At 47.9% G+C, this 26,777-nt stretch overlaps 1 protein-coding gene across 1 annotated transcript in view; it reads right to left on the bottom strand.

Annotated features, from left to right (window-relative positions):
- PRDM16 (PR/SET domain 16) overlaps nucleotides 1–26,777 on the bottom strand; it is a 300,139-nt gene that overhangs the window by 18,443 nt on the left and 254,919 nt on the right. Inside the window, exons 5-10 of the mRNA XM_059487466.1 lie at nucleotides 23,209–23,311; nucleotides 16,821–17,019; nucleotides 11,081–11,228; nucleotides 10,043–10,196; nucleotides 4,646–6,047; nucleotides 1,097–1,184 (exon numbers count right to left, since the gene is read on the bottom strand). Of these exons, the coding sequence (XP_059343449.1) occupies nucleotides 1,097–1,184; nucleotides 4,646–6,047; nucleotides 10,043–10,196; nucleotides 11,081–11,228; nucleotides 16,821–17,019; nucleotides 23,209–23,311 (2,094 nt within the window). The remainder of the gene's footprint in view (nucleotides 1–1,096; nucleotides 1,185–4,645; nucleotides 6,048–10,042; nucleotides 10,197–11,080; nucleotides 11,229–16,820; nucleotides 17,020–23,208; nucleotides 23,312–26,777) is intronic.

Genomic DNA, 26,777 nt, shown 5'->3' with positions numbered 1-26,777 from the left:
GGAAGAGATCTGGTGGTACAAATCTCTCATATTCTGGAAACTGCCCCATGTTCCTTTGCTGTGTCTGAAATACCTGATTGACTTCAGCATGGGAACGGCGCCTCTCCAGATCGAGTGATCTGAGCACAGCGCCCGCCTTATTAAAAATCATTATTAAAAATCAGTTATCAGGAAGCTTTGGGCTGGAGTGATTGTGAATTTGAGGCTATTCTGTGTGATAAGCTGCTAGAGATAACCAGACCTTGCAGATCTTTCCACTGCCATGGGAAGAGGACGTGGTCAGGGTTTCAGGAACAATGTTAACAACCTTCCACCCAGAGTTTGCTCCTGCTTGGGGTCTGAATGTTTCTCATCGTCTCCTTGGGTTGCTTTGCCACGCTGGCTCCTCCCTGCTATCAGATTCTTTACAGGCAGATATCCCCACTATTCTAAGCCACACAAACACAGGATGTTCCTGGCCAGCCTGTCACCATTATCCAGCCTGGATGAAGGAAAAATCGGGGGAAGTTATTAACCAAACTCTGAGGCTGGTGTGAAACAATGCGGGAACTAAGTTTAGCTGTGAAAGCCACCAGGACCCAGATTTCACAAACCTGCAGGTTATTTATCTAAGGTGGGAAACATTATCAGGGGAGAACAATGCTTGTGACTATAAAGGAGAGCACAATGAGGAGCAGGGAGCTGGGATCCCAGCCTGGGCATAGCAGGAGGGACACGCACAGCTGAACCCACTGCCATGCGCTCCTCATGATGTAGGAAATTCAGGAAGGTGGAAAATGCTGCTGCCTTGGGGCTGGGCTGTCCTTCTCCACCTTCTACCACTGCAAATGACACCCCTAGGTGTTCCCAAAGGGAAAAACACGCAGGAATTGTGAGCTGTGGAGTTTGGCAGAGCCTATGAGCTGCCCAAACTTCATCCCTGTTTTTCTGGTACAGCTGCCATCATCCTCAAATGTGTCTGGAAGGAACTGGTGGAGAACAGTGGAGTTTCCAGTCAGGTCTTAGGATGAGGAGGAGCCTGATCCCAGTGATCCCAATGGTCCCAGTGTGTACCAGCTCCACCCCAGCATCCCGTCAACAGCATCACTGCTTTTACCTGGGGGTGAAAAAGCAGCGGGGAGGGTCGCAGGTACTTCTCCTTGAGGGCACCCACGGGGTCTGTCACCTTCCGCTTCTCCACCCTGCTGGACAACAACACAGAGGGTTACATACCCCACAGGCAGCCCCACACAGCCACACTGGGCTGAAATTGCACACAGGGTTATTCTCTTACTCACACAAATGTCTTACACCCCCTTCTCCTGGACACTACTGATTCTGATGCACAATTGCCCCACAAAAAGCACTGGAAATAACATGAACGCCAATCCCCTCCTTTGGGCAGTAATTTTTTTAAGCCTTCAGGCTGATGACTAAGAAAACATTTTGCTCCTGCTCTTCTGCAGTGGTTTGTAAACCTCTGCTGTTGTGAAAGGTCATGGAAAACCTTGCATTTAGAGCAAAACTGTCTGAACAGGAGAAGCTCTAGGGTCCACAGCAGGCAGCCCCCGCATGGAAAAAAAAATAAAATTGTCTTTGAGAGTTTGCATTTATCTGAAGAGTTAACACTGGGCCAGACTCTGCAGCCCCAAGCGTGCTGAAATCATTAGGTGTTTCATATTTGTTTCCTCCCTCGCAGCTGAGACATAATTTGCATTGAGTTTCTTTGGCAAGCCCATGTGAACAACGATTTAAAAAGTGAGGGACTGGTGGGAGAATTCTGAAGTGGCTCAGAAACCTGAGTTCTTCTGATATCACCTTGGCCCACTCAAATATTTCGTGTTTAAGCATCTGAGATGCAGAAATGACCCTAAAGTGAGGCTCCTATTTTTGAAAATATTGGCATTGCTTACACAAAATATTCTACTTACAGGGAAATGGAGGTGTGGAATCACAAAAAAGACAAACTGAGATGTTCTCTAAGGGAAAAAAAAGTGTTGAGGAAGTAACTCCAACAAACACAGCTGCATCTTTAAACGGTTGGAATTGAGTCCATCCAGCTAAAGCAGCAGAAATCCAAGAGTAAGAGTGATTTTTAACTACATTAGTCTACCATAAATTGAGAGCAAATTATTTTTGCTGCATTTCAGCTGATTGGTGTGTGGATCAAATTACCAAAGAGTTTAAAGAAGAGCCCTGCCGAGTGCAGTCAGCGAACTGTGCTTAATCTGCATTTAATTCTTCTTAGGTAGAGGGAAAAGTGAAGAGCTGGATTGGAAACGCAGCCAGAATTAGGGGGCTTTGGAAGGTACGTGCTTTTACGGGTCTGAGTTGCCAAAAAACCCAAAGAATAAGCAAAAAGTTGCTCCCTGAGCCCCTCTGACCAGCCCAGCTTTGCTCTCCATAAAGGAACATCCCTGATCCCAGCAGAGCCCTGCCTGCTCCGTGCGCGTAAAACCCGGTGAACTGACAGCATTTCCCCATCTCTGCCATCTCCCAGCCCCAGGAATGGAAACACGAGGTCCAAACGTCCCCGTCAGAGCCGAATTCCGCAGCGCCTGGAGGATTAAGCTGATGGTTTCAGCCCAGTGCCTGAGAACGTCACCCCCACGGGCTGAGCTAAAAACTGCCCCCATTTCAGACTGTCTGGCCGCATTAAATTATATCACCAGGAGAAAATGTCAAGGATTTAAGTGGCCTTTGGGAGAAAAAAAAACCAAAAAAACGGAGGAGCCAAATGATGTGAGAGAGTCTGATAAAGGGAAGTTTAGAAACAAAATATTTCCATATTTTTCAATCTGGGACTTGGAAGCTGGGCTGTTTCGCTCATTACATCAGAAGTCTGATTCGCGAGCAACGCCACCACTGACTTTCTATTTTAACACATGACTAAAACTATGTTCATCCCATGGAATGCAACAAACGATGCCCCCATCCTTCGCTTCCATCTGTCTTCTGGGCCTTTATGGTTTTCCCGAGGCCGCTGTTTTAATTGGCAGCGGCTTTTCCAAGCCCTGTTATTTCAGCATTCCTGCTGAGAATGCCCAGAGGTGGCAGGACCCTACAAGGATTCTTTTGCCTTTCTATCCCATTTATTGATTATTTTCTTTCCCCCTCAAGGAGTAATTTTTATGAGCACTGTTCGCACCATGCCTGATATCTCCAGGAGGAGATGGCCACGGTGGGTGCCAGGCAGGACACGGCACCTCCTGAGGTGTCCCCATTTCAGATGGCACAGTGTGGGCACGTCACCCCCGTAAGCTGGCAGAGCCAGAGACACTCATTTAGCCAGCAGTGAGGGCTCACTAATCCTCATCCCAGCCGACAGCTCCTTGGCCTGGCCAGACACTGACATCACTTTTTCCCACAGTTATCAGCCCTGAGCTGTCGTGGTGCTCGCAGACCTCTGAGCGCCCATCCCACCGTCACACCACGGTGGCTCTGAGGTTTTCCAGTGCCAGGGATGAGGCAGATACTGCAGGGGAACAGCCAGAAACCTCTCAGCAGGCTGGGCACAGCAAGGATCAGCAGGCATTCAGCACAAGAAATGCAGGGACAAAGCATTCACCTCCATGAACTGAGTCCAGGAGTGCTCCAGGATAAGCACATGTATCCAGGTGGATGCTGTGGAGTATTTAGACATGGTAACGTCTAATTTAGATGTGTTCATGTCTAAATCAAACCAGTTCAGGATATGCCTTTCACTGGACTTTGCTAAAATTAAATGTGCCATGTCCAACATATCCAAAGGCCATGCCTGAATGGGTAACACACAAATTTACTGTTACCCTCACCACAAAATTATGATAGCTCCCTTTGGGAACGGGTTTTATAAAAAGCTCTCAAGCAACAAGAGGCCAAAGTCTTTCCTTTTTGCCTCCTCCTGAACTGATTCCTTCTGGAAGTTGAGCTGACATTTGGATAACTTCACCCAGCCTGCTCTACACACGCCTTCCATGCTCAGCTCATTCTGACGTAACGCATCAGGCCCTCCTCAGAACCATCTGTTCAAGTGACACCAGAAAGGCCTTGCTATCTCCCAAGAAAGATAAATCTGTGAGAAATCTATCTGGGAGAGATCTGGGTAGTAACACGCTACCATGTGTTTACACAGTACTTGTTACTCCAAGAGTAACAGGTTTCGGCAGGTTGGGTCTGCACCAGCAGCTTGGAAAAAAACCCAAGAAATGGCATTAGAAAGGAAAAGGGAGGGAGGAAGAAAGGTGAACTGGCTCACAAAAGGCCCTCAAGACAGTCAGTGGGAGAGCTGCATTTCCAGGCTCCCAGGGCTCCTGACTCATTCCCAAGCCATGAGAGCCCAGGGCTCCAAGGCAATCTGAACTCTGCATTCTTATCGAACCAAACCTCTGGAATTTCTCCAGCAGAAGTGCCATCTTAGCGATGGCTCGTGGGAGAGTCCTTAAATAGGTCAAGTTTCTTCTTTATCAAAATAAGGATGTGTTCTTTACACACTGATTATGAGGGCTCCTTGCAATTACTCAGGCCTTTCCATTCAGGAAATTCAAAGTATGGAGACGTACAAACAACAACAGGAGATGCTCAACTGTTCTTCCCAACCAGCCTGCATCCTCCCCTGCCTCAGGGTGTGGTGTCAGCTGGAAAAGGAGCTGGTTAGGGAAGGGCTTAAGGCAGGGTATGTTAATACCTGTAGATGGGGTCCATGAAAAAGGGCGATGGCTTAGCGTAGTGCAGGGAAGGCTGCTGAGGCAGCTGGGACTGGGATATCTTAGGTAAGACGTCACTTGCCATCAGCTTCCTCTCCCCATAAATGTGGTTTTTCCGTGGCTCTCTCCCTCCGTTCTGGCTGGCTCGGATGCGGTTGCCAATGCTCAGATCCAGTGGCTGCTCCTCCCCTGAGGACGGGGCTGGGAGGACCTTGGGGGGCGGCAGGATTGGCTTAATCTCTTTTGGCTTCGTGGTGAGATCGAAGGGGGACTCCGAGCTGGTGCCACCGACTTTGTGGAGGTCCCTGGGTGACTTTGGTTCTGCCTTGACCAGCAAGTTGTGGTTGAGGGTCCGCTCCGTAAAAGGGTAGAGGGAGTGGGGGAAATTGGGGAGGAACTGGAAGGGGAACATGGAATGATACGGGAGCGAACCCATCTTTTTCTCCTGCATGCCCATAAAGCCAGGCCCGAAATACTTCTCTGCGATGGAGGCGATAGCTTTAATGGAGTCATTGGCAGCGCCCGTGGTGGGCAGCAGGTGCTCCTCGGGGGGAGGAAAGAAGGAATGCTGAGAATAGAAGAGAGGGATCTCGCTCGTGGTGTTGGTGGAACTGGCAGACACCGAGCTGCTGACAAAATCTGGCTTGGTCTCCATTTGTTTGCTCTTGTCTTTCGTTTTGTCCCTGTCACTCTCCGCGTCACTGTCCAGGTCAGAGCCCGTGCCGGTCGTGGTGTCCAGATCCGTGCCCGTGGTCGTATTGACATCCTCAAAGTCACTGCCATCGGACATGTCACTGTTCCTGGCTTTTAGCTTCTCCAGGTAGGAGTTTTCCAGGCTGCTTTCACATTTCTCCTCCCCTGAAGGAGCCTGGTTGCTGTTGCTCACTGCGGAGATCAGGGGCAACGCCGGGTTCCCGAGGGGGCTGGGGAGCTTCGCGTCCGGAGTGTGGTTGAGGGGACTTTTGAGCAGCTGCGTGGGCGGTAACAAGGGGGGCCTGGGGTACAGAGAAGGTGGAAAAATCCCAGGAAATCCCGGGGTGAGGGCGGGGAATGCTGGAGGTGCTGGCGAGAACGGGAGCCCACCAGGATGCGGACGGGACGGGAAATACTCATTAAAGCCCAGGCTGGCGTGGTTGAGGTTGGGAGAGGGCTTGGATTTGTCCATGATGGAGGTGGGCGTGAGGGGGAGGCCGGGGGCGAAGATGCCGGCGGGGCTGTAATGGTTCTTGCCCTCGCAGAAGCGCCGGTGCTTGTTGAGGGAGGAGGTAGTGCTGAACATCTGCCCGCAGTCCTTGCACTTGATCTGGGTGCGGCAGTCCGCGTGCATCCGCTTGTGGCGGCACAGGTTGGAGAACTGCGTGTAGGACTTGTGACAGACCTCACCTAAAGCGTCAACAGGAACCAACAACAAAAGGCATATGAAATTAACGGGAAAAAATAGCAGAGATTCGCTGTGGATTTCACCAGCCCGCCCCCACACCACCCCATCTGCTCCATCCCTGGGATCTCCCAACCCCGAAGAGCAGTGGAACATCACCGCCTCTCCCTTTGAATAAAGTCCATCCTGGAGAATCTCTCAATCCACAGAAATCTGAGGGGATATGCTAACTCTGCTCAAAGTCTGGGGGAATTTTCAGGGAAGATTATCATGGAATCACAGAGTGGTTTGGTTGGGAGGAGCATAAAGCCCATGTCAAGCCCACAGTCCTTGCACTTGATCTGGGTGCGGCAGTCCGCGTGCATCCGCTTGTGGCGGCACAGGTTGGAGAACTGCGTGTAGGACTTGTGACAGACCTCACCTAAAGCGTCAACAGGAACCAACAACAAAAGGCATATGGAATTAACGGGAAAAAATAGCAGGGATTCACCAGCCTGTCCCCACGCCGCCCCATCCGTGGGATCTCTCCGCCCGGAAGTGCAGTGGAACATCACCGCCTCTCCCTTTGGATGAAGCCTGTCCTAGAGAAGGTCTCAACTCACAGAAATCTGAGGGGATGTGCTAGCTCTGATCAAAGTCTGGGGGAATTTTCAGGGGAGATTATCATGGTTTGGTTGGGAGGGGCATAAAGCCCATCTCATCCCACCCACTGCCATGGGCAGGGACACCTCCCACTGTCCCAGGTTGCTCTTGGCCTTAGGAGACTTCCAGGGATCCAGGGGCAGCCACAACTTCTCTGGGAACCCTGTGCCAGGGCCTGCCCACCCTCACAGGGAAGAATCCTTCTGTATATCCAACTTAAATTCAAATTTCAGTTTGAATGCATTTCCCTCTTGTCCTGTCACTCCAAAGTCCCTCTCCATCTTCCCTGTCGCCCCTGCAGGTCCTGGAAGGTGCTGTGAGATCTCCAGGCTGAAGAAATCTCTCAGCCCAGATCCAGAGGGAAGATGCTCAAATCCCCTCAGAACATCTTTGCCCTAATTTTTAATGATAACATCTATTTATCCCAGCTCATCTGCTTCCTATTAGTCCTAGCATGGTAGGAAGCACTGAGGGCTGGAGGGAGAAGAACTTTGCCTCATTTAATCAAACCTGCCCTTCCTTAATGCCCTCAGTGGTACACAACCCCTGCAGGGGGATGCTCTATAAATGCCCTGGCTTCTGCCAGGACTGGGATCTCTTTTTTTAATCCTTTAAATCAGTCCAACACCCCTGCCCCACTAACTGAAGCCACATCAGCATTTTCTCTAACAACCTGTAAATACCAAGCTTTCAAAACACGGATTTTTATGACCCCTTTTTCACCTCCAGACTTGCTGCTGTGGAAGAAACAGGGCAAAGCGAGACAGAAATCCCACCCCAAACTTTTCTACACATCAAAACACAGTGACTTTTTTATTATCTGGTGCCTCTTTCAACATGGGAATAAACGTGGTGGTGAGTTAGCACGCTCCTTCCCCCGGGGAATTGCTGTTATCACCCTTTTGTGAGCAGGGAAACTGAGACAAAGCAGGGGAAGGACATTGTTTGTGCTTGGACAGGCAAGGACATGAATCCAAGTTCTGACACTACAGCTCAGGGACTGCGCAGTGCTCCTTCCTTCCTCCCAGCTTTACTGGTAGGTGCATGTGAGCATGATTTCCCCTGTATTTTCTCCTAAATCTTTAGGATTTACTTCAGTGCTTGGATATTGAATGATTGGTGGGAGAGTATTTCACTAGCAGCTCAGAAAATACAATAACATAATAAATTCCAATTGAAATTCAAAGCAGAGGTGGATAAAATTCAATGAATTTGACATTTCAGTTCAGATGGGCACCCCAAAATCCAAAGGAGTGTCACTGAAGGCTCTACTTTCTAACTGCACTGTAAATTCAGGCTGTCTTGTCCCCAGAGTATTTAATTGTTTGGCCCTGGCACAGCCCAGAGCTGCAGGGAAACACAAACAGGACAAGAAAGTCATCACAAGAGTTTGGATGTTTGAGCCAATCCTAATTTTTGGATTATGTAGATTATTATTGAGCCAATCCTAATAACTTTAAAATCTCGGATCAGGTCTCCTGAACTGCTCTTAGTGCATACACAGAGTTTTATGGCTGTTGTAAGTATTATTTCAGCTACTTGCAAAGAAAAGGTTTATTTGGCCTTTTTACCCCATTTTAAAGAGTTTTCTTTAAAAATATTCAAACAGAGCTCTTAAAAGAAGTACTGAATTTATTTTACATGAAAATTCAGCACTGCTGAATTTTATTTCCATGATTGTCTCTTAAATACAACATTCTCTGCTTTTTTTCTTTTTTCCAAGGGAATCAGTTATCACCATCCCTGAAATTGTTCAAAAAACCACTTAGGAATGTGCTTTAGTGATGAGCACAGCAGTGCTGGGTTAAGGGTTGGACTTGATGATCTCAGAGGGCTTTTCCAACTGTAACCATTCCATGATTCCAGAATTCTTCCATTTTTCAATAAAGAGAAGTGCTAGAGCTCTGAGAGCTCACATCAGCCTTCTAAACTGAGGAAAACTGGAAAATTTCTGTTAAATCTCCAGTTATCCAACGATTTAGTAATTCCACGTGGAACGGTCTCTCTTGCCCTCCTGATTTCTGCAGTTATAAAGCTACAGGTTTGGAGTCTTTTGAAAGCCAAATAAAATATTGTAAAAAATTAAACAGCAACGCGCTTAGACCCTTTTTCTTCCACTGAACAGGGAATAAAAAAGGGAAAAACAGGGAGAAAAAAGAACGAACTTCCTGGTGAATCCTGCAGTGTGGATTTGAAGCTGTTAATGGATTCCACATTGATGGACAAAACAACCTGACACATCTGTCCAGGCAGGATCCCTCTGCAGTTGTTGCACACTCTGATTTGCTCTGACAACTCCCTAATTCTGATGAGGTGAGAGTGAGGAGATTATGAGGAGAAATCCCTCATCCCCCTGCAGCAATCCTGGGAGTCAAATTATCCCTTTCATGTGCCCAGTGAAAGACTGCAGCAAAATGAATGAGAGGAGCGTTTCTTCTTCCTCTGCTGACACCCAGCTGATTATCTCAGGACACTGATTACCTCGGGACATTAATGAAATGAGTCTCCCAGGATATTTCTCCATGCTGTTCCCATTATTCCAACAGGGGAAAAAAGGCAGGAGTGGGTTCAGTGGCTTCCTTACCGTAACATCAAAGCCTGGAATCAAACCCAGATCCTGGCCCGTGCCTGAGCAATGTGTTCTGAAGTGTCAGGAAGTGATCCCTAAAGTTCCTGGGGCTTTGTTGTGACACCATCCACCTCCCTGTACAGTTATCCAAACCCAATGGGTGCTGTGTCAATTAAAAAAAAAATATACAGCCCTAGGAATGACAAGGACTGAGATGGGTGGCTCTCCAGGGAAAATGCCCTTCTGGAAATATCCCACCAAGGAGAGCGCTGAGGACACAGTTCATCTGCTGTTTATTTGGCTCCCAGCTTTATCTAGATGAAACATGCAGTAAATAAAGAAGAAAAAACTTTCTTTTTTGGAAAAAAACACCTTCTCATCTCTGTGATTATTCCAAGCTCTTTACAACGGCTCCAGGATTTGAGGCACCCCTGTAAAACATTTCGATCAGGCTGTGCCAGCTATTTATTTATGTCACCAACAGGAACATTCGAAAGCGATTAAGGCAAAAAAAAAAAAAAAAGACGAGAGAAAGAAAAGATATGAGAAAATGGCATCGCTGTGACCGCTGAGAGACTCAGCTTTTAACTTGTCAAGAAAGTCAAAAACTGCCACGAATGTTTACTGAAAAAACAGGGGAGCATGCAAAAAAAAAAAAAAAAAATAAAAGAGAAAAAAATTCATCTTGCACTCCGAGCTATAAAATTACAGCGGCCGGGGATGGGAGGGCTGGGGGGGCCCCTGCAGGATCCCTGCAATTACAGGCTGGTGATGGCCGTGACAACTTACATATGAAAGGTTTGACAGTGCTGTGGATGTGCTTGTGCTGCTTGAGGCCCGAGGAGGTGGCGAAGGTCTTGCCGCAGTCGGGGCAGGCGTGGGCCCGCGCGCCCACGTGCTGCGAGCGGATGTGCCGCTGGAGGTTGCTGGGGTCCGTAAACACCTGCGGGGAAAAAAACAACTTCAGGAGAGGGGGAAAAGCACCAGGAGAGGAGTCTGCATGTGGAAAGTGGTTTTTTTTTGTTTTTTATTTTTTTTTTCTTTTTTTTTTAGGGTTTTTTTCAGTGCTGCTCATGGTTTGAGGAGCGCGGAGTGGACAGGGGAGAACTAGATATGAAAGAGCTCTGTTTGTGCCCTGCCAGGCTGTGGCACCTCCCTGAGTGTGTGGTGCTCATGGCTGGACAAGCCTAAGGCACCTTTTTGAGTGCTCATGGTTGGACAGGTCTGTGGCACCTCCTCGAGTGTGTGGTGCTCATGGTTGGAGAGGTCTGTGGCACCTCCCTGAGTGTGTGGTGCTTATGGTTGGACAGGTCTGTGGCACCTCTTCGAGTGTTCATGGTTGGACAGGACTCCCTGAGTCCTGAGTGTGTGGTGAACATGGTTTGATGGGTCTGTGGCATCTCCTCAAGTGTGTGGTGCTCATGGTTGGACATGTCTGTGGCACCTCCTTGAGTGCTCATGGTTGGACAAATCTGTGTCACCTCCTCAGGTGTGTGGTGCTCATGGTTGGATAGGTCTGTGGCACCTCTTCGAGTGCCCATGGTTGAACAGCTCTGTGGCTGTTCTTGGTCCCAGGTGAATCCCCCCATGGACACTGTGTCCTCTACCCCCAGGTCCCAGGACCCTCCCCCAGGTGAATCCACAATGGACACTGTGGATCCTGCACCCTTTTCCCCAAATCCCAGCACCCTCCCCCAGGTGAATCCCCCCATGGACACTGTGTCCTGCACCCCCAGGTGATTCCCCCGTGGACACTGTGTCCTGCACATCCAGGTCCCAGCACCCTCCCCCAGGCGAATCCCCCAGCTGACCATGTTCTCACTGTACCTTAACACAGTTTTCACATTCAAACCGTTTCCCACTGTCGTGAGACATTTGGTGACGAATCAGGTTGGATTTCCAGTTGAAAGCCTTGGGACACTGGTCACACTTGTACTCCCTCTCCTCGGTGTGGATCACCATGTGCTGCTCCAGGCTGGCAAAGAGACACAGGCTGAGCTTCAGAACACCTAGAGCAGGCACTGAGGCAGGTCTGAGACACAGAGAGGTGACAGAGATGGTAACAGAGAGCCAGCTGTGGGGCCTGGGGGTTTTCCTGTTTCTGGGTGCCTCAGAGCAGGGAGGGAGCAGCTCATAAAATTCACAGAATTCACAGAATCACCAGTTTGGAGAGACCTTCAAGTTTATTGAGTCCGACCCAGCCCCAACCCCTCAGCTAAACCCTGGCACCCAGTGCCACACCCAGGCTTTGTTAAACACACCCAGGGATGGTGACTCCACCACCTCCCTGGGCAGCCATTCCTGAACTTTATCACCCTTTGCATGAAAAACTTTTTCCTAATATCCAACCTATATTTCCCTTGGTGGAACTTAAGGCTGTGTCCTCTGGTTGTGTCAGTTCCTGGAGAAAGAGCCCAACCCCACCTGAGCACAGGCACCTTTCAGGAGTTGTAAGATTGATAAAGTCACCCCTGAGTCTCCTTTTCTCCAGGCTAAACATCCCCAGCTCCCTCACAGAGCTTCTTTCCAAACCCCTCAACTGGGAAAAGGACAGTGAAACCCAAACACCATTTGAGGTTTTTGAGATTTATTTGATTGGTTGAAAATGCCCTCTTCTGCCTCAAAATGATGCTGTGTTTTATGCTACTTAAAAATACCTGAGTCCATTCTCAAGGGGGAAAAGGAAAGTAAACCCAACCGGGACCCTAGAGATCCCTGAAGGGAAGAATGGGCACTTTTTGTGGCATCTCCCTGGAGAAAGAAAAGATTTGCTGCTGCTGAGCCTCTCATGTGTCCATTTTCATGGGCAGCAGGCCCACAGCTTCCCAGAACACAGGGACTCACCGTTGGGAGGAAACATGATAAGGTGCAAACACGTTTCACTTCTAAATGTCAGACATCTTTGATTACTTCACTCAGCAATTTCACCTTCTGCCAACTGGAGAGTCTCCAGACTGGGGGATGATGGCAATCCCCAGTGGCTGCTGGCACAGGGCCATGGCAGGGGTGGCACTTGGGGCTCCAGTGCCCTCCCTGTGCCATGGGAAACCTGCTCCTCCCTGCCCAGGAATCCTGCACCTCTCAGACAATAAATCCTGCATCTCCCTGCCCAGGAATCCTGCATCTTTAATGTTGGGAATCCTGCACCTCTCAGGCGTTAAATCCTGCACCTTTCAGTCCAGGAATCCTGTTCATCTCAGGCTGGGAATCCTGCATCTTTCATGTTGGGAATCCTGCACATCTCAGACCTTAAATCTTGTATCTCTGAGGCCAGAAATCCTGGACATCGCAGGCCAGGAATCCTGATCCTCCTTGGCTGGGAATCCTGCACTTCTCAGGCTGGGAATCCTGCTCCTCTCATCCAGAAATCCTGCACAATTTGGGCCTTAAATCCTGCACCTCTCGTGTTGGGAATCCTGCATCTCTCAGACCTTAAATCTTGTATGTCTGAGGCCTTGACTCCTGCACATCCCAGGCCAGGAATCCTGATCATCCTGGGCTGGGAATCCTGCACATCTCAGGCCTTAAACCCTGCACCTCTCAGACATTAAATCCTGCACCTCTCAGGCTGGGAATCCTGCATGTCTCAGCCAGAAAACCTGAATAATTCAGGCCTTAAACCCTGCACCTCTCAGGCCTTAAATCTTGTATCTCTGAGGGCAGAAATCCTGCAGAAATCTCAGGCCAGGAATCCTGATCCTCTCAGGCTGGAAATCCTGCACCTCTCAGACAGAAATCCTGCACATCTCAGACCAGGAATTCTACACATTTCAGGCCAGAAATCCTGCACATTTCAGGCTGAGAATCTTGCACTTCTCAGCCATAAATCCTGCACATTTCAGGCCAGGAATCCTGCACACCTAATGCCAGCCCTGAGAAACAAGGGAAGGAAATCTGCATCCTTCCCTTCCTTTGGGGCAGGTTAACAGGAGTTGCAAACATTACTCTTACTGTGAGTTCTAAACAAAAATAAACAGCTCACATGGAATCTATTTCTGCCTGACACCCTACACATGGACATTAAACCATTCCTACAGAACTTTAAAGCATGGCTGTAATTTTACAGAAACATTAAAGCTGAACACTACTGGAAAATCCTGCACAGTCTTCAGGGAAAATACTCCCTGGGCATTTCTGGCAAGTTCAGGATCCCAGGAATCATGTCAACCTTGGTCACTCAACACCCAAAACCCTTCCCTTGGAGCACCAGCCCTAATCCCATCGATAATTCATATTCATGGGCAAGCCCCTCATAAACTGCCAACCCCCTGGTTTGAAAGCAGCAATATTCATTTTGCTCAAGAAATGGTGCTCTTAAAATGACCAGATTTTTAACACACACAAAGTAACACAAAATTTTCATATTCACATCCAAAAATACGCTCCTGTTAACTGTGATTTATGAGTTTATTTTGAGCAAATATGGACAAGCTAATACGCTGTTCAGAGGCAAGTACCTACTGGGATTAGCAAAACATTTATTTATTTAGTCAGCTGCTAAATGCTCAATTTCAGGTCCCCAGTGGCATCCTTGATTTCATCTGTGTTAACTTTGAAAAATTCTAAGACCATTCAGGCACTCTGAGCGGGTTTATTTTGTGTTTTAGTGACTTTAAACTTGGCAGATTGATGGGGGAGAGACTGATGTGGACATTTCCTCCCCACCCCACCAATCCACCAGCATGTCAAAGGCTGAATGAGGATGCTGCTCCCTTTTCCCTTGTCAAAAAAAAAAAAAAAACCCAAAAAAAAAAAAAAAAAAAAAACCAACAAAAAAACCCCAACCAATTTTATGTTACTTATCCCAAAATATTGGATTTAAAAGGCAAAAACCCCAAGGCCACAGTGCCAGCTGAGGCCCCTAGAGAGCCAGAAATACACAAAGGGTACAAATAGGATACAACACACATATTTCAAAAGGTTATTTCCTAATTACATAAAAATTAGTTATTTGCTAGTTAATATTAGTTATTTACTAGTTAATATAACTATTAGTTATTCTTAGTTAATATAAAAATTAGTTATTTCCTAGTTAACAGAAATATTAGTTATTCATAGTTAACATAAAAATTACTTATTCCTAGTTAACATAAATATTAGTTATTCATATTTAAATAAAAATTAGTTATTTCCTAGTTAACATAACTATTAGTTATTCCTAGTTAACATAAAAATTAGAGAGTGCTGGAAGCTAAAGAAGAGAGAGTTCCTGACACAGATAGATAAAAGAATTGGATTTTTTACTAAAATCCATAATATTGAAAATATTTGAAGGAAGTACTCCTTGTCAGGTAAAAAAAAAATGAAGAAAATTGCAGCCTCTTATTTCTAATGAGAGTAGCCAATTAGTGCCATGAGATGAGGATTAAAAAAACCACACTGGGCTAAGAGGGTCCCACTCAGAAATCCCAGGATCCATCCCAGATTCTTCAACTCCCAAGCTCTTTTCCATTCAGATACAGGGAATGCTCTGCAGCCCTCACCTTTCTCTGCATCTTTTAAAATAGATTTTTTTCCCTCCTCACTTCCTCACCCAGATCAAAGAGCTGAAAGTATCAATGTAATTAAGTTCAAAGTGACAAATGCAAGTTTTTAAATGTTAAACTGAAGCGAAACAGGGGCTTTAACCTCGAGGTTTTTGCTCTGCTCAGGCAGAGCCTGACAGGGGATTGCCAGTTCTCACAGTTTTATAAGAAATTTTGTGGCACGGGGTTTGTTCACCCAAGAAGGCAAAAGAAATGAGTATGTGAGAACTTCAGCCTCCGGTAAACACAGAAAACTCTGCTTTTATAGAATTTTATAAAGGCTTTTATCAAGGCTTAGGATGCAAATAAACACAATCTTAAAATGATTAAAAAAACTCCTCATCTTTTAAAGCTGGCTCCTAATATTTAACTATCTGAGTCTCGCTTTGCCAATGAATTAGAGAGCTCAAAGATTGCTGTGTTAAAGCTGCACTTCATTACTACCACATTCTGCTTTAAAAAAAAAAAATCAGATTTTAAGTTAAAACCTGAGTTTAAATATTTTCCCTTTTAAAGAGAACCTTAATTCTTATTTACAGTTACCGTATTATCATAATAATAAGTAAATAATTATTGCAAATTAAAAAATGAGCTGGAGTTATCCAGTTTGCAATCTTCTTCTTTTCCCTTTTCACATTGCTGTCACAAGAACATTTGGTGGACACAAAGAAAATTAAAAATTTGATTGGGATAGAGTTTTTTAATTGCTCCTGCCAGATCAAACAGGAGCTCATGGCCATATCACGAGTTCTTAGGGCATTGACACCTCTTTAAACCCACTCATCTCAAATGACCAAGAATTCAATTTAAAAGAAGCCTGCATGCACATGTTGACTGAACTAATATTGGTATTGGTGGTTTTTCCTTCAGAACAAGATGGAAAGATCCACCCAAGGCTCTCAGAGAAGAACCCCTAAAACTTCCCACCAACAACCCTTGGGTGCTTCTACCAACGGGCAATGAAAAGCACAGGTCTGTGAAATCAAGGTGGAATAAAACACTGCCCAACAGCTACAGAGGCCACAAAATGAGCATCCTAAACCCTGCAGGGAAAGGGGAGGTTTCTATGGAGAAAGGAAAGGTTGATCCCAAAAGAACATTCCTAAAGTTTATGGAGGAAGGAAAGGTTTATTCCAGAAAGAACATTCTGAAATGCTATGGAGAAAAGAAAGGTTTATCCCAAAAAGAACATTTCTAAAGCCCATGGAGGAAGGAAAGGTTTATCCCAAAAAGAACATTCCTAAAGCCCATGGAGGAAGGAAAGGTTTATCCCAAAAAGAACATTCTGAAATGCAATGGAGAAAGGAAAGGTGTCTATGGGGAAAGGAAAGGTTTATCCCAAAAAGAACATTCCTAAAGCTTATGGAGGAAGGAAAAGTTGATCCCAAAAGGACCATTCTGAAGTTCTATGGAGGAAGGAAAGGTGTCTATGGGGAAATTACAGGTTTATCCAAAAAGAAACATTCCTAAAGCCTATCGAGAAAGGAAAGCTGTCTATGGGGAAAGAAAAGGTTTATCTCAAAAAGAACATTGTAAAATTCTATGGAGGAAGGAAAGGTTTATTCCAGAAAGAAGACTGATATGCTATGAAAGAAAGGTTTCTATGGAGGAAACAAAGGTTTATCCCAAAAAGAACATCTCTAAAGCCTATGGAGAAAGGAAAGGTTTCTATGGAAGAAGGAAAGGTTTCTATGAAGGAAGGAAAGGTTTCTATGGAAAGAGGAAAGGTTTCTATGGAAAGAGGAAAGGTTTCTATAGAGCAAGGAGAGGTTTCTATGGAGGAAGGAGAGGTTTCTACAGAGGAAGGAAAGGTTTTTATGGGGGAAGGAAAGGTTTCAATGGAAAGAGGAAAGGCTTCTTTGGAGGAAGGAAAGGTTTTTATGGAGGACGAAAAGGTTTCTATGGGGAAAGGAAAGGTTTCTACAGAAAGAGGAAAGGTTTCTAAGGATGAAGGAAAGGTTGATCCTCCCCTCCTCCCATCACCCCGCTTTGCCCAGGACACAGAGGGGAGGCCAGAGGAGGGTCTGGCTGTCAGTGGGTACCTGTATTTGTTGGGGAACATCCTCTCACAGTCCTTGCACTCGTAGACCTGTCCATCTCCCAGGCCTTCCTGCTTGATGTCGTCGCCGAGGCTCTCGTAGAGGGCCCCCACGGCCCCGCAGCCGTACTTCTTGTGGCGCCGCAGGTCCAGCTTGGACTGGAACAGCTCATCACAGTCCTCACAGCGGAACGAGGGCTCCTCTGCAACACACACAGCAGCCCATGGTCAGCCCTGCCCCGGGAAACACAACCAGGGAGCAGCAAAGCTCCCCCAGGCCAGCAAACAAACAAACAAAGAGAGAATTCGCAAGTGAGAGGGGAGAGAACCCAAGGGAGGCTGTGCCAGCAGCTGCTTTCACTTTAAGCATTAAGAGAGAAAAAAAAAAAAAAAATCAGATCACACAACCAGAGGAGATCTTGTTTTCTTTGTGTCTTGGCCTCTGCTGAGATGGAGGGACCTGCAGGGATTGGGAGACACACAAAATTCTGGGCTCGTTCCGGGGTGCTGCGCTTGTCTGCAAGGAGGGGGTTTGAAATTATGGATGAGTTTTCCTCAGAAGGGGCTGCCAGGGAAAAAGGAACGAGCCAGGCTCATATAAACACAGATAGTGAGAAGAGCAAACTGCCACAGTACAAACCTGGAGGAGCTTCTTTCTAAGAAATTGTCTGTCTAATGTTCTCCTCTCAGTTTTCCACTGCAGGAGCTCAGGGCTCCATCAGCCCGAGGAGTCCCAGCCCAGAGCACCATGGAAGGAAGAGCAGGGAGCCAAAGGCTTTGTTGCAGTGCTCTTTGCTTTTTTTTCCCCCCCCCATTATTTATTTTTTTTTTTTAAGTTCTAATGCACATAATGAATTACTGTAGTCAAGGTCAAACAAATTAAAAAGAGGGCAGCTATTATTAAGTTTACAAGGCAGCATCCTGACCACGGTGCCAAGCCAAACAATCAGCTCAGAGCTGTAAATTTTCCAGGAGAACAAGCTCTGTGAGGGAGTCGGGATAGCTCTGGGTTTCTCCACCCTGGAACAGAAGCTTTCCAGCCCCCTGTGAGTCACTGGAGCCACGTTTCCCTGTCCTCCCCTACCCTCTTCCTCCACGCTCTGAGGTTCTCTTTTTCTGATAGCTGCGCTCCCAGAAGGAGCAGCCTTATCTCTGAGGGAGGAGTGGGAATATTCTGAGAGCTGCAGCCAAAGGTGATGCTGAGCTGGAGCTGATCCATTCCCTGCTCTGCACCCCATTCCCTGGGGTGGGATGTGGCCATGCTCACGTTCTTGGGGCAAAATCTTCAACCCCTTTGCTTCAAAGTCCCCCCTTGCACTTGTTTACATGAAATTTTGCACAACTGCAAGAACTTAGGCTGAGCTTTAAGGCCTGGAATGGTGTTTTATATATGCCAGGGTTAATTTTGTTATGAGTGTGACAGGAGTGGAACCTCAGGCAATATCACACCCTGAGACCTCCATGCTCCCACCTGGGTACTCACCTCCCATCTCCCTTTTCTCTGCTTAACCCTGAGTTTAAAACTGAGCAAAAAGGCTGAGCTTTAAGGCCTGGAATGGTGTTTTATATAAATCAGGTTTAATTTTGTTATGAGTGTGACAGGAGTGGAACCACAGGCAGTGTCACACCCAGAGACCTCTGTGCTCCCATCTGGGTACTCACCTCATATCTCCCTTTTCTCTGCTTAAACCTGAGTTTAAAACTGAGCAAGGCAAGGTCCCAGAGGCTGCTGTAGCAGTGATGTGGGCAGAGGAAACCCTCTGCACCCTCTGCACACCTACACGGAAAATACTGACATGGGGAAAATCAAACCCCCCTGAAAAAGAAAGTATCACCAAAACTCAGCCAGCACAGCCTGGCTGAGCCACCCTCAATATCTGATGGAATGACAGGCAAAATATCCCCTGAAATGAAAAATATCCCCTGTGGTAATTGGAGAGAAGCAGAATTAAATGTGGGTGGAACTTCAGGAGTGTCATTGCACCAAAAAGATTGGTTTTTGTACATTGGGTGATGTGGAGAAACATCTCTCAGTACTGGTTGATTTTTTCCTGAATAATAGAACTTGATACAAAACTTTACTTACAGAATAAAGGAGCTCTGATTTTGGGGGTTTGGCAGAGGTTTGAGCATCCCTGCCCAGGGCTGAGAGAGCCACCCACGCCCTCATGGATGGTCCCACAGGGCTGCAGTATCTCCTCAGCTCACAACAGAGGGATGCAAAAAGAAATGAAGTCCAGCCAGTCAACAAAGGGATTTTGACTAAAAAAGAAGACCTGAGGAAAGAAAATCCCCATTTGTTCTCATTTCAGCTCATTTCAAGGTTTATACACTCTGAGATTGCTGGCAGCAGCCTCACCATGGGGTGGGTCAGGCCCTGATCTGCTCCTCAGAGAAATTCTCTCTTTGCTGCATTTTGTAGAGCAGGACCAATGTGTATCCCATGTGTTTCATGTCCCTGGGGAGGGAAACCTGGAAATCAGGACACCAATAACAGCAGAATGGAGAGACTACCATTAAAATAATCCAAACTGCTTTTTATGAGTGAAAAGAAGTAAAAAATGTAGCATCAAACTCCACAGACGTGGAATTTCTCTAGTAAGGTGTTTCTCCACCTCAGAGCCAGCATTTCCCCTCTTTTCTCTCTTGTAAATGCAGCAGTGGCTTAACCAGGATGGAATTTTTGGAGGAGTGACTGAAATCCTCCAGGCTGGGAAGCCCCAGGTCCCTTCACCTCTTAACAAGCTCCTACCAAACTCCCAGTGTCCCTCAAGCTCCACCTGGCAAATCCCCAGACCTGAAAACACTTGGAATGGAGGAAACAGATTTTATTTTTTCCCTTTCCTTTCTTTTGACTTCAGAGAAAACGCAACAAAATTCCCTCCACAAATCCAGGTGGAATTCTTCCTGCTCCAGTTTGAGATTTACATGATTAATTGCTGCTTATTTCACCCAAATTCTCCTGTAGGAAGCAGAAATCCTCTCTGGGTTTGGAAAAGCAGCCATGGAGGGTAATTTCCTCCATACCTGGCTGAAACTGGATAATTCCTCCCCTTCCCTGCTCTTACCAGTGACAATGACACAATTTTGTCCTTCTGTGAGCTTACAGAGCAGGGAAAGAGGTGAAATATCTTAATTGCCTCAAGAATATTTTAGAAAAGAGATTTAGCTTCTCATTCTCCTGGTCCTTTACCATATCTCACCCAAATCACACAGAATCCAAGAGGACATCAAACACAGCAGCTTTTACACAGGTGGAAAAGATGGAGGGGAGGAAAAGCAATTCCTGTGCTTCAGAGTATCTGGGTTTGGAAAAAGAAATTTGCATTGAAAGGAGGCTTAGAGAGCTGACAAAAATATGATTAAAAGCCTTGTAACCACGTGTTCTTCATCTTGCCACTGGTAGTAAATCCTGTTTTGATGCTCTGATGTGACCGTGTTCACAGGGGTCTGAGGATGAGGGAAGAGACGAGGATCTGACTTCATCTTTCAGAAGGCTTGATTTATTATTTCATGATATATATTACATTAAAACTGTACTAAAAGAATAGAAGAAAAGGTTTCATCAGAAGGCTGGCTAAGAATAGAAAGAATGATAACAAAGGCTTGTGGCTCGAGCTCTCTGTCCGAGCCAGCTGGGCTATGATTGGCCATTAATTAGAAACAACCACATGAGCCCAATCCCAGATGCACCTGTTGCATTCCACAGCAGCAGATAACCATTGTTTGCATTTTGTTCCTGAGGCTTCTCATCTTCTCAGGAGGAAAAAATCCCGAGGAAAGGATTTTCGCAAAAGATGTATGTGACACTCAGGCTGAAGAGAGGAGAAGCAGATGAGGTGGGAGAGCAGCTGAGGGTGGGGAGGCCCTGGGACAGCGGCTGTGGATGCCCCTGGATCCCTGGCAGTGCCCAAGGCCAGGCTGGAGGGGATTGGAGCAGCCTGGGACAGTGGAAGGTGTCCCTGCCATAGCATGGGATGGGATAAATTCATCCTTCAGCTCCCAAACCATTCCATGATAACTGCTCCAAATCCATCCCCCATTCCTCTGGCATTCCCAGCAAACCCCAAACCAGACTCCTCAACAAACACCCTGCAGGGCAAGGACCTGAGCCTGGCTTAGGAGCAGCCCATGCCCTGCAAAACTGAAACCTAAACCAGCTCAGGGCTGAGCTGAGACCCGGTGCTGATTCTGTGTCTGCATCTCACACCCACTTTGTAGGCTCCAGGTTCATTCAGCTGTTCCTTTTTTTTTCCCCTGCCTGTAAGTACCAAAAAATAAAAAGGTCACCCTTCAAAGCACGTTCTCATTAAAGTTTCTCCCTTTTTTAAAACAAAAATACTGCCCTTCACAAAGGGAGCTGTGTGACAGGGAGAAGGGGCTGCAAAGAAAAGAGCAGCCCCAGTCACACCGAAATTGCTGCCTGTTCTCAGTGTCGTGTTTGTCAAACCTATGGTTGTATGTGCCTATCTGAAGTTCCATCAGCAACACTCAGGACAAAGCAGGAATGTAACAGAAAAATAAATCAGTGCCTAATAGCTTTCAGAGAAACCAAGGGGAACACAATTATGTGGCATCTACATGCTAATCTACCAGACTCGAATCTCAAAGGAGTTCAAGTGCCCTACTCAAAATTCCTGCAGTGATAAGGGGTCTGCTGTGTTTGGCTGGGGTTGGGAGGAAAGATTTTTATGATAATTATCTTTGTGTGGAACAATTTTGCATTTTTTCTCTCCTGTTAATTCCAAAGTGAGCTGGGGGTGCGAGGCAGCAGGGAGATAGCCCTGCTGAAAAGTAAAAAGTATTAAGGAGTCAAATATTTAATGTTGGCCTGGCATAATTTGACAGCAATTATGCAGCAAAAGCACTAGACACCGTTAGCAGGAAGATCCAGATAAATGTTCCATAATGACAGAGATGAAAAACAAGGAGCACTTTTGGCTTGTTCGCATAAAAGCCTGCTAGAAACTGAAATGCAGAACAGCGGTGAGTTTTCATTCAGATTTCTCCTTGACATCAAAAAAAAAAAAAAAAAAAGGTGCAGAAATTATTCATCTGTGTGTGTTAGTCTTGAGAAAATCATTAACTTTTTGAGGGGGAGAGCTGTGAAAAAATAATTCCAAACTTGATACGAGTGAGGCAGCAAATATCACACTTCACCCTCAGCCCTTCAGCAAATGAACTTCCAGAAGCACAAATCCTCAAACTATCCCATTTTCCTGAAATATTGGAAACTGATTGTGTAGGATTTTGTGCATGAGAAATTATACTTATGTAGGTAAAAAAAAAAAAAAGTGTATTGTGGGGTGCACTGAGAGAACTCCAATTTCATAAATTAATTGGATAGAGCAATATTTCCAGATAATTAATTTTATAGAGCAATATTTCCAGAGCAATATTTAAAAACTAGTTTTAAAACATTAGTTTTTAAACGAAAATTTACCAGGATTTTTAGAAATTATTTATAGAGTACTTATAGAAATAAATAATGGAATAATGATGTTGGGCACATCCTTCCCAGTTTTCCTCAGAGGTCACCTCCTTGCACAGTGTTTGTAGTGTCAGAGCCTTGGATGAATGTGGGAAAAAGCATCCTAAAAGAGGAAAACCAGTGCTGGGAGCACTCTTAGATTTCCAGAACACTCCATGTGTGTGCCCTGCTACCTGCTCACAGCTGCTGCAGGGAAAGATGAGGTGTCTTTATTCCAGCAATGACAATTTTAGTGATGACTCTTCCATCCCCTGCCTGGACCCCTCTTTTCCAGATTCCCCAAATCTCTGCAGGCTGGAGCTTACCAAGAGGGATGTTTTCCATCCTGGGGATGGTTTGGCCATTTTTATTACACCCAAAAGCACCTGGGGATGGAAAAGGCACCTGTGATCATACCCAAACCCATGAAGAGAAGGAATTGAGGCTGATAAATGGAAAAGGCATCTCTGATCATCCCCAAACCCACAAAGAGAAGGGAATAATGCTCATAAATGGAAAAGGCACCTCTGATCATATCCAAACCCACAAAGAGAAGGGAATAATGCTCATAAATGGAAAAGGCACCTCTGATCATATCCAAACCCATAAAGAAAATGGAATGAGGCTGATAAATGGAAAAGGCACCTCTGATCACACCCAAACCCACAAAGAGAAGGAACTGAGGCTGATAAACAGAAAAGGCACCTCTGATCATACCCAACCCATAAAGAGAAGGAACTGAGGTTGATAAAAACTCGGTGTTGTGGACCGAGCCTCTCTCACCAGGAAAAGAGCGAAAATGAGCACAAAATCCATTCCAAGACAGAAGGGGCAGGTCCTGGCTGGGGTTTTGTCAGGTTTTGTCCCAGCCCTGGCCTGGCTGAGGGTGCAGAGAGGAGCAGGAGCTCCTGGGGAGCCTTACCTTCCATGCTGGGCGCCATGTTCCCCAGGGAATAACCTCCTTCCTTCAGGCACACCAGGAGCTCTTCCCCCGGCTCAATCTCTTTAATAACTTTATAATAGACCTGGGAATCACAAACACAACGCACAGGGTAAATATGCAAAGCCTTGTGGTTTATGTTTTAATCAATAATTCAAATTACTTTGGTTAATAGGGGAGGCTGTCCCTCGGTTTGGGATAATTGCTGCTCAGAGCTCGTTTTCCTGCCTTTATTTGACTCTCTTTGGGTGTCAGAGTTTCAAAGGGTTTGGGCAATATGAAAATATTTTGGGCAACAAAATATCTCTCAAATTACAACAAATTATCTCTCCCTCAAATTACAACAAAACTTCCCATTTTTCTCCTGTCCTCCTTTCATGTTTAAGACTTTGCTCTCTGAACCAGAATTGGCCTCATGGTTAGAGCTGAATTATCAAATCTCCACAGAATGATTTTGTTGATTATTCTCCCCATTAGCCTAGATCTGATTCCTTAATATGAACCACTCCAGGTCAGCAGTTTGCCCACATTCTGAGATAAATAAAATAAAATAAAATAAAATAAAATAAAATAAAATAAAATAAAATAAAATAAAATAAAGCAGCCTAGACTTGACCCCTAAACACAGACATGAAGCACTCCAGGTCAGCAGTTTGCCCACATTCTGAGCTCTTGTCTGATCACAGACCCTGAACATTCCACCATGTCCTGAGCACAGCTGTGTTCACGTCCTGGACCTTTGTCACTTCCCCTGCACCTGCTCCAGGAGCTCTTTTCTCTTTTGTCCCGAGCAGATTCAGTGTCCTCCAGATGTTTCCCAAATTTTTTGAGTACGCTGGACCCTGTCCTAACACAATACCCTGAGAATTCACCTGGTAATTGTTATTAACTCCCAGTTTGTTGGTTTTTTTTTAGCACTGTGTTTAACAGCATCCAAGAAATTATTTTTCGGGGTAAAAACCACATTTCACCCAGAACAATTCCCGAAATTTGCTGCTGCCACTCTGCCTCCGTCAGCCTGTGTTTGTGGGGAAGGAACACACACAACTCCTAAATTCCCGCCTGCCTTGCATTAATTGTGTCACCACCGTGCGTTTCTGTTCCCAGCGTCCCTTTCCCTCCCTCCTGGCACGGAACGCGAGGCTCGGGCAGATCCCGGCCCGGCGGGAGCAGCGGCTGCTCGGGATGCTCCCGAAATTGCCCTGCCGGAGCTGCGGCTGCGGGGAGATGGGATGGCAGGGACAGGGATGGGATGGCAGGGACAGGGATGGGATGGCAGGGATGGGATGGCAGGGACAGGGAAGGGATGGCAGGGACAGGGATGGGATGGCAGGGATGGGATGGCAGGGATGGGATGGGATGGCAGGGACAGGGATGGGATGGCAGGGACAGGTATGGGATTACAGGGACAGGGAAGGGATGGCAGGGACAGGGATGGGATGGCAGGGACAGGGAAGGGATGGCAGGGACAGGGATGGGATGGCAGGGACAGGGATGGGATTGCAGGGATGGGATTGCAGGGACAGGGAAGGGATGGCAGGGACAGGGATGGGATGGCAGGGACAGGGATGGGATTGCAGGGACAGGGATGGGATTGCAGGGACAGGGATGGGATGGCAGGGACAGGGATGGGATGGCAGGGACAGGGAAGGGATGGCAGGGACAGGGATGGGATGGCAGGGACAGGGATGGGATGACAGGGATGGGATGGCAGGGACAGGGATGGGATGGCAGGGACAGGGATGGGATGGCAGGGATGGGATGGCAGGGATGGGATGGGATGGCAGGGACAGGTATGGGATTACAGGGACAGGGAAGGGATGGCAGGGACAGGGATGGGATGACAGGGACAGGGATGGGATGGCAGGGACAGGGATGGGATGGCAGGGACAGGGATGGGATTGCAGGGACAGGGAAGGGATGGCAGGGACAGGGATGGGATGGCAGGGACAGGGATGGGATTGCAGGGACAGGGATGGGATTGCAGGGACAGGGATGGGATGGCAGGGACAGGCGGCTGCAGGGACAGGGACATTGCTCTCAGAGCTGCAGGGACAGGGGACACCGCTGCTAGAGATGCAGGGACACGGGACATCGCTAGCAGAGCTGCAGGGACAGGGAACATCCCTCCCAGAATTTTAGGGACATGGGACATCGGTCCCAGAATTTCAGACAGGGGACATCGCTCCCAGAGCTACAGAGAATGTGGACATCCCTCCCAGAGCTGTAGGGACACGGGACATCGCTCCCAGAAATTCAGGGACAGGGGACACCGCTGCCAGAGCTGCAGGGACAGAGTACATCCCTCCCAGAAATTCAGGGACAAGGGACATCGCTCCCAGAGTTTCAGGGACAAGGGACACCGCTCCCAGAGCCACCACGCGGTGCGGCGCGGACCGTGGGGCGCGGTTGCCGCTCAGAACTTTCCACACCGCGGTCAGGAAACACCCGACCGATCCGCCCGCGTTCCACCGAGCACCAGGACGGACGGCGGGCCGCGATCCGCCCTGGTCCCCGCAGCGGTTCCCGGTCCCGGTTCCGCAGGAGCGCCCGCAGTTCCACGAACGGAGCCGTTCTCCATCCCGTGGGATAATTAGGATCCCCATCCCTCGGGATAATTGCGATCCCCATCCCGCGGGATAATTAACTCGCTCCGCCGCCCCCGCCGCTGCCCGGCGCCTCCCGATCCCGCTCCGGCGGAAAAGGGCGAGGGCTCTCGGCGGCCGTACCGGGGCTCTCCCCTCTCCTCGGGACACACCGGGGAAAAGTTGCCGGTGGGACCGGGAGCGGAATGGGGCCAGGACCAGGGCTGAGATGGGGACTGGGATCGGGATGAGGATGGGGATGGAGATGGAGATGGGGATTGGGATGGGGATCGGGATTGGGGATCGGGATGGGATAGGGAGATAGGGACTGGGATCGGGATCGGGATCGGGATGGGGATTGGGATCGGGATTGGAATGGAGATGGGGATCGGGATAGGGATTGGGATGGGGATCGGGATCGGGATAGGGAGATAGGGATCGGGATCGGGATCAGGATGGGGATCGGGGCCCGGAGCGCGGCCCCTGCCCGCCCCAGCAGGTGGCAGACGCCGCCCGCCGCCGGCCCCGCCGCCGCCGCGGGATCCCCGCCGGTGCCTCGGGGCCGGTGCCGGGCAGTGCGCACGGAGCGGGCCGGGCCGGGCCGGGCCGGGCCGGGCCGGGCTCCCCTGACCTGCTCGCTCCTGTCCCGCGGCCGCTGCGCTCCTCCGGTGCCGGCGGCCGGGCCGATCCGGGGGAGGGCAGGGAAGGGAAGAGGAGGGAACGGGAGGGGAGGGAAGGGAAGAAGGGAAGAAGGGCAGCGGGGCCGTGTCTGTGCAGCAGCTCCAAGGCCGGGGCAGACGGAGGCACAGCCGTCCCCATGAACGGGGGGCTGCGGGGCGGCACTTGCGGCGAACTCCGGTACCGAGTGCTGGGACGCGGTCATTACCGGGGGTACAGCCCTTAACGAGCTCTCGGTACAGCCCTAACCGGGAGCTCTGATACAGCTCTTACCGAGTGCTCTGACAC

Source organism: Ammospiza nelsoni, chromosome 22 (genome assembly GCF_027579445.1).
Source record: "Ammospiza nelsoni isolate bAmmNel1 chromosome 22, bAmmNel1.pri, whole genome shotgun sequence".
Taxonomy (NCBI): domain Eukaryota; kingdom Metazoa; phylum Chordata; class Aves; order Passeriformes; family Passerellidae; genus Ammospiza; species Ammospiza nelsoni.
Note: the sequence above shows the minus strand (reverse complement) of the source record. Positions and strands in the feature narration are given on the sequence as shown.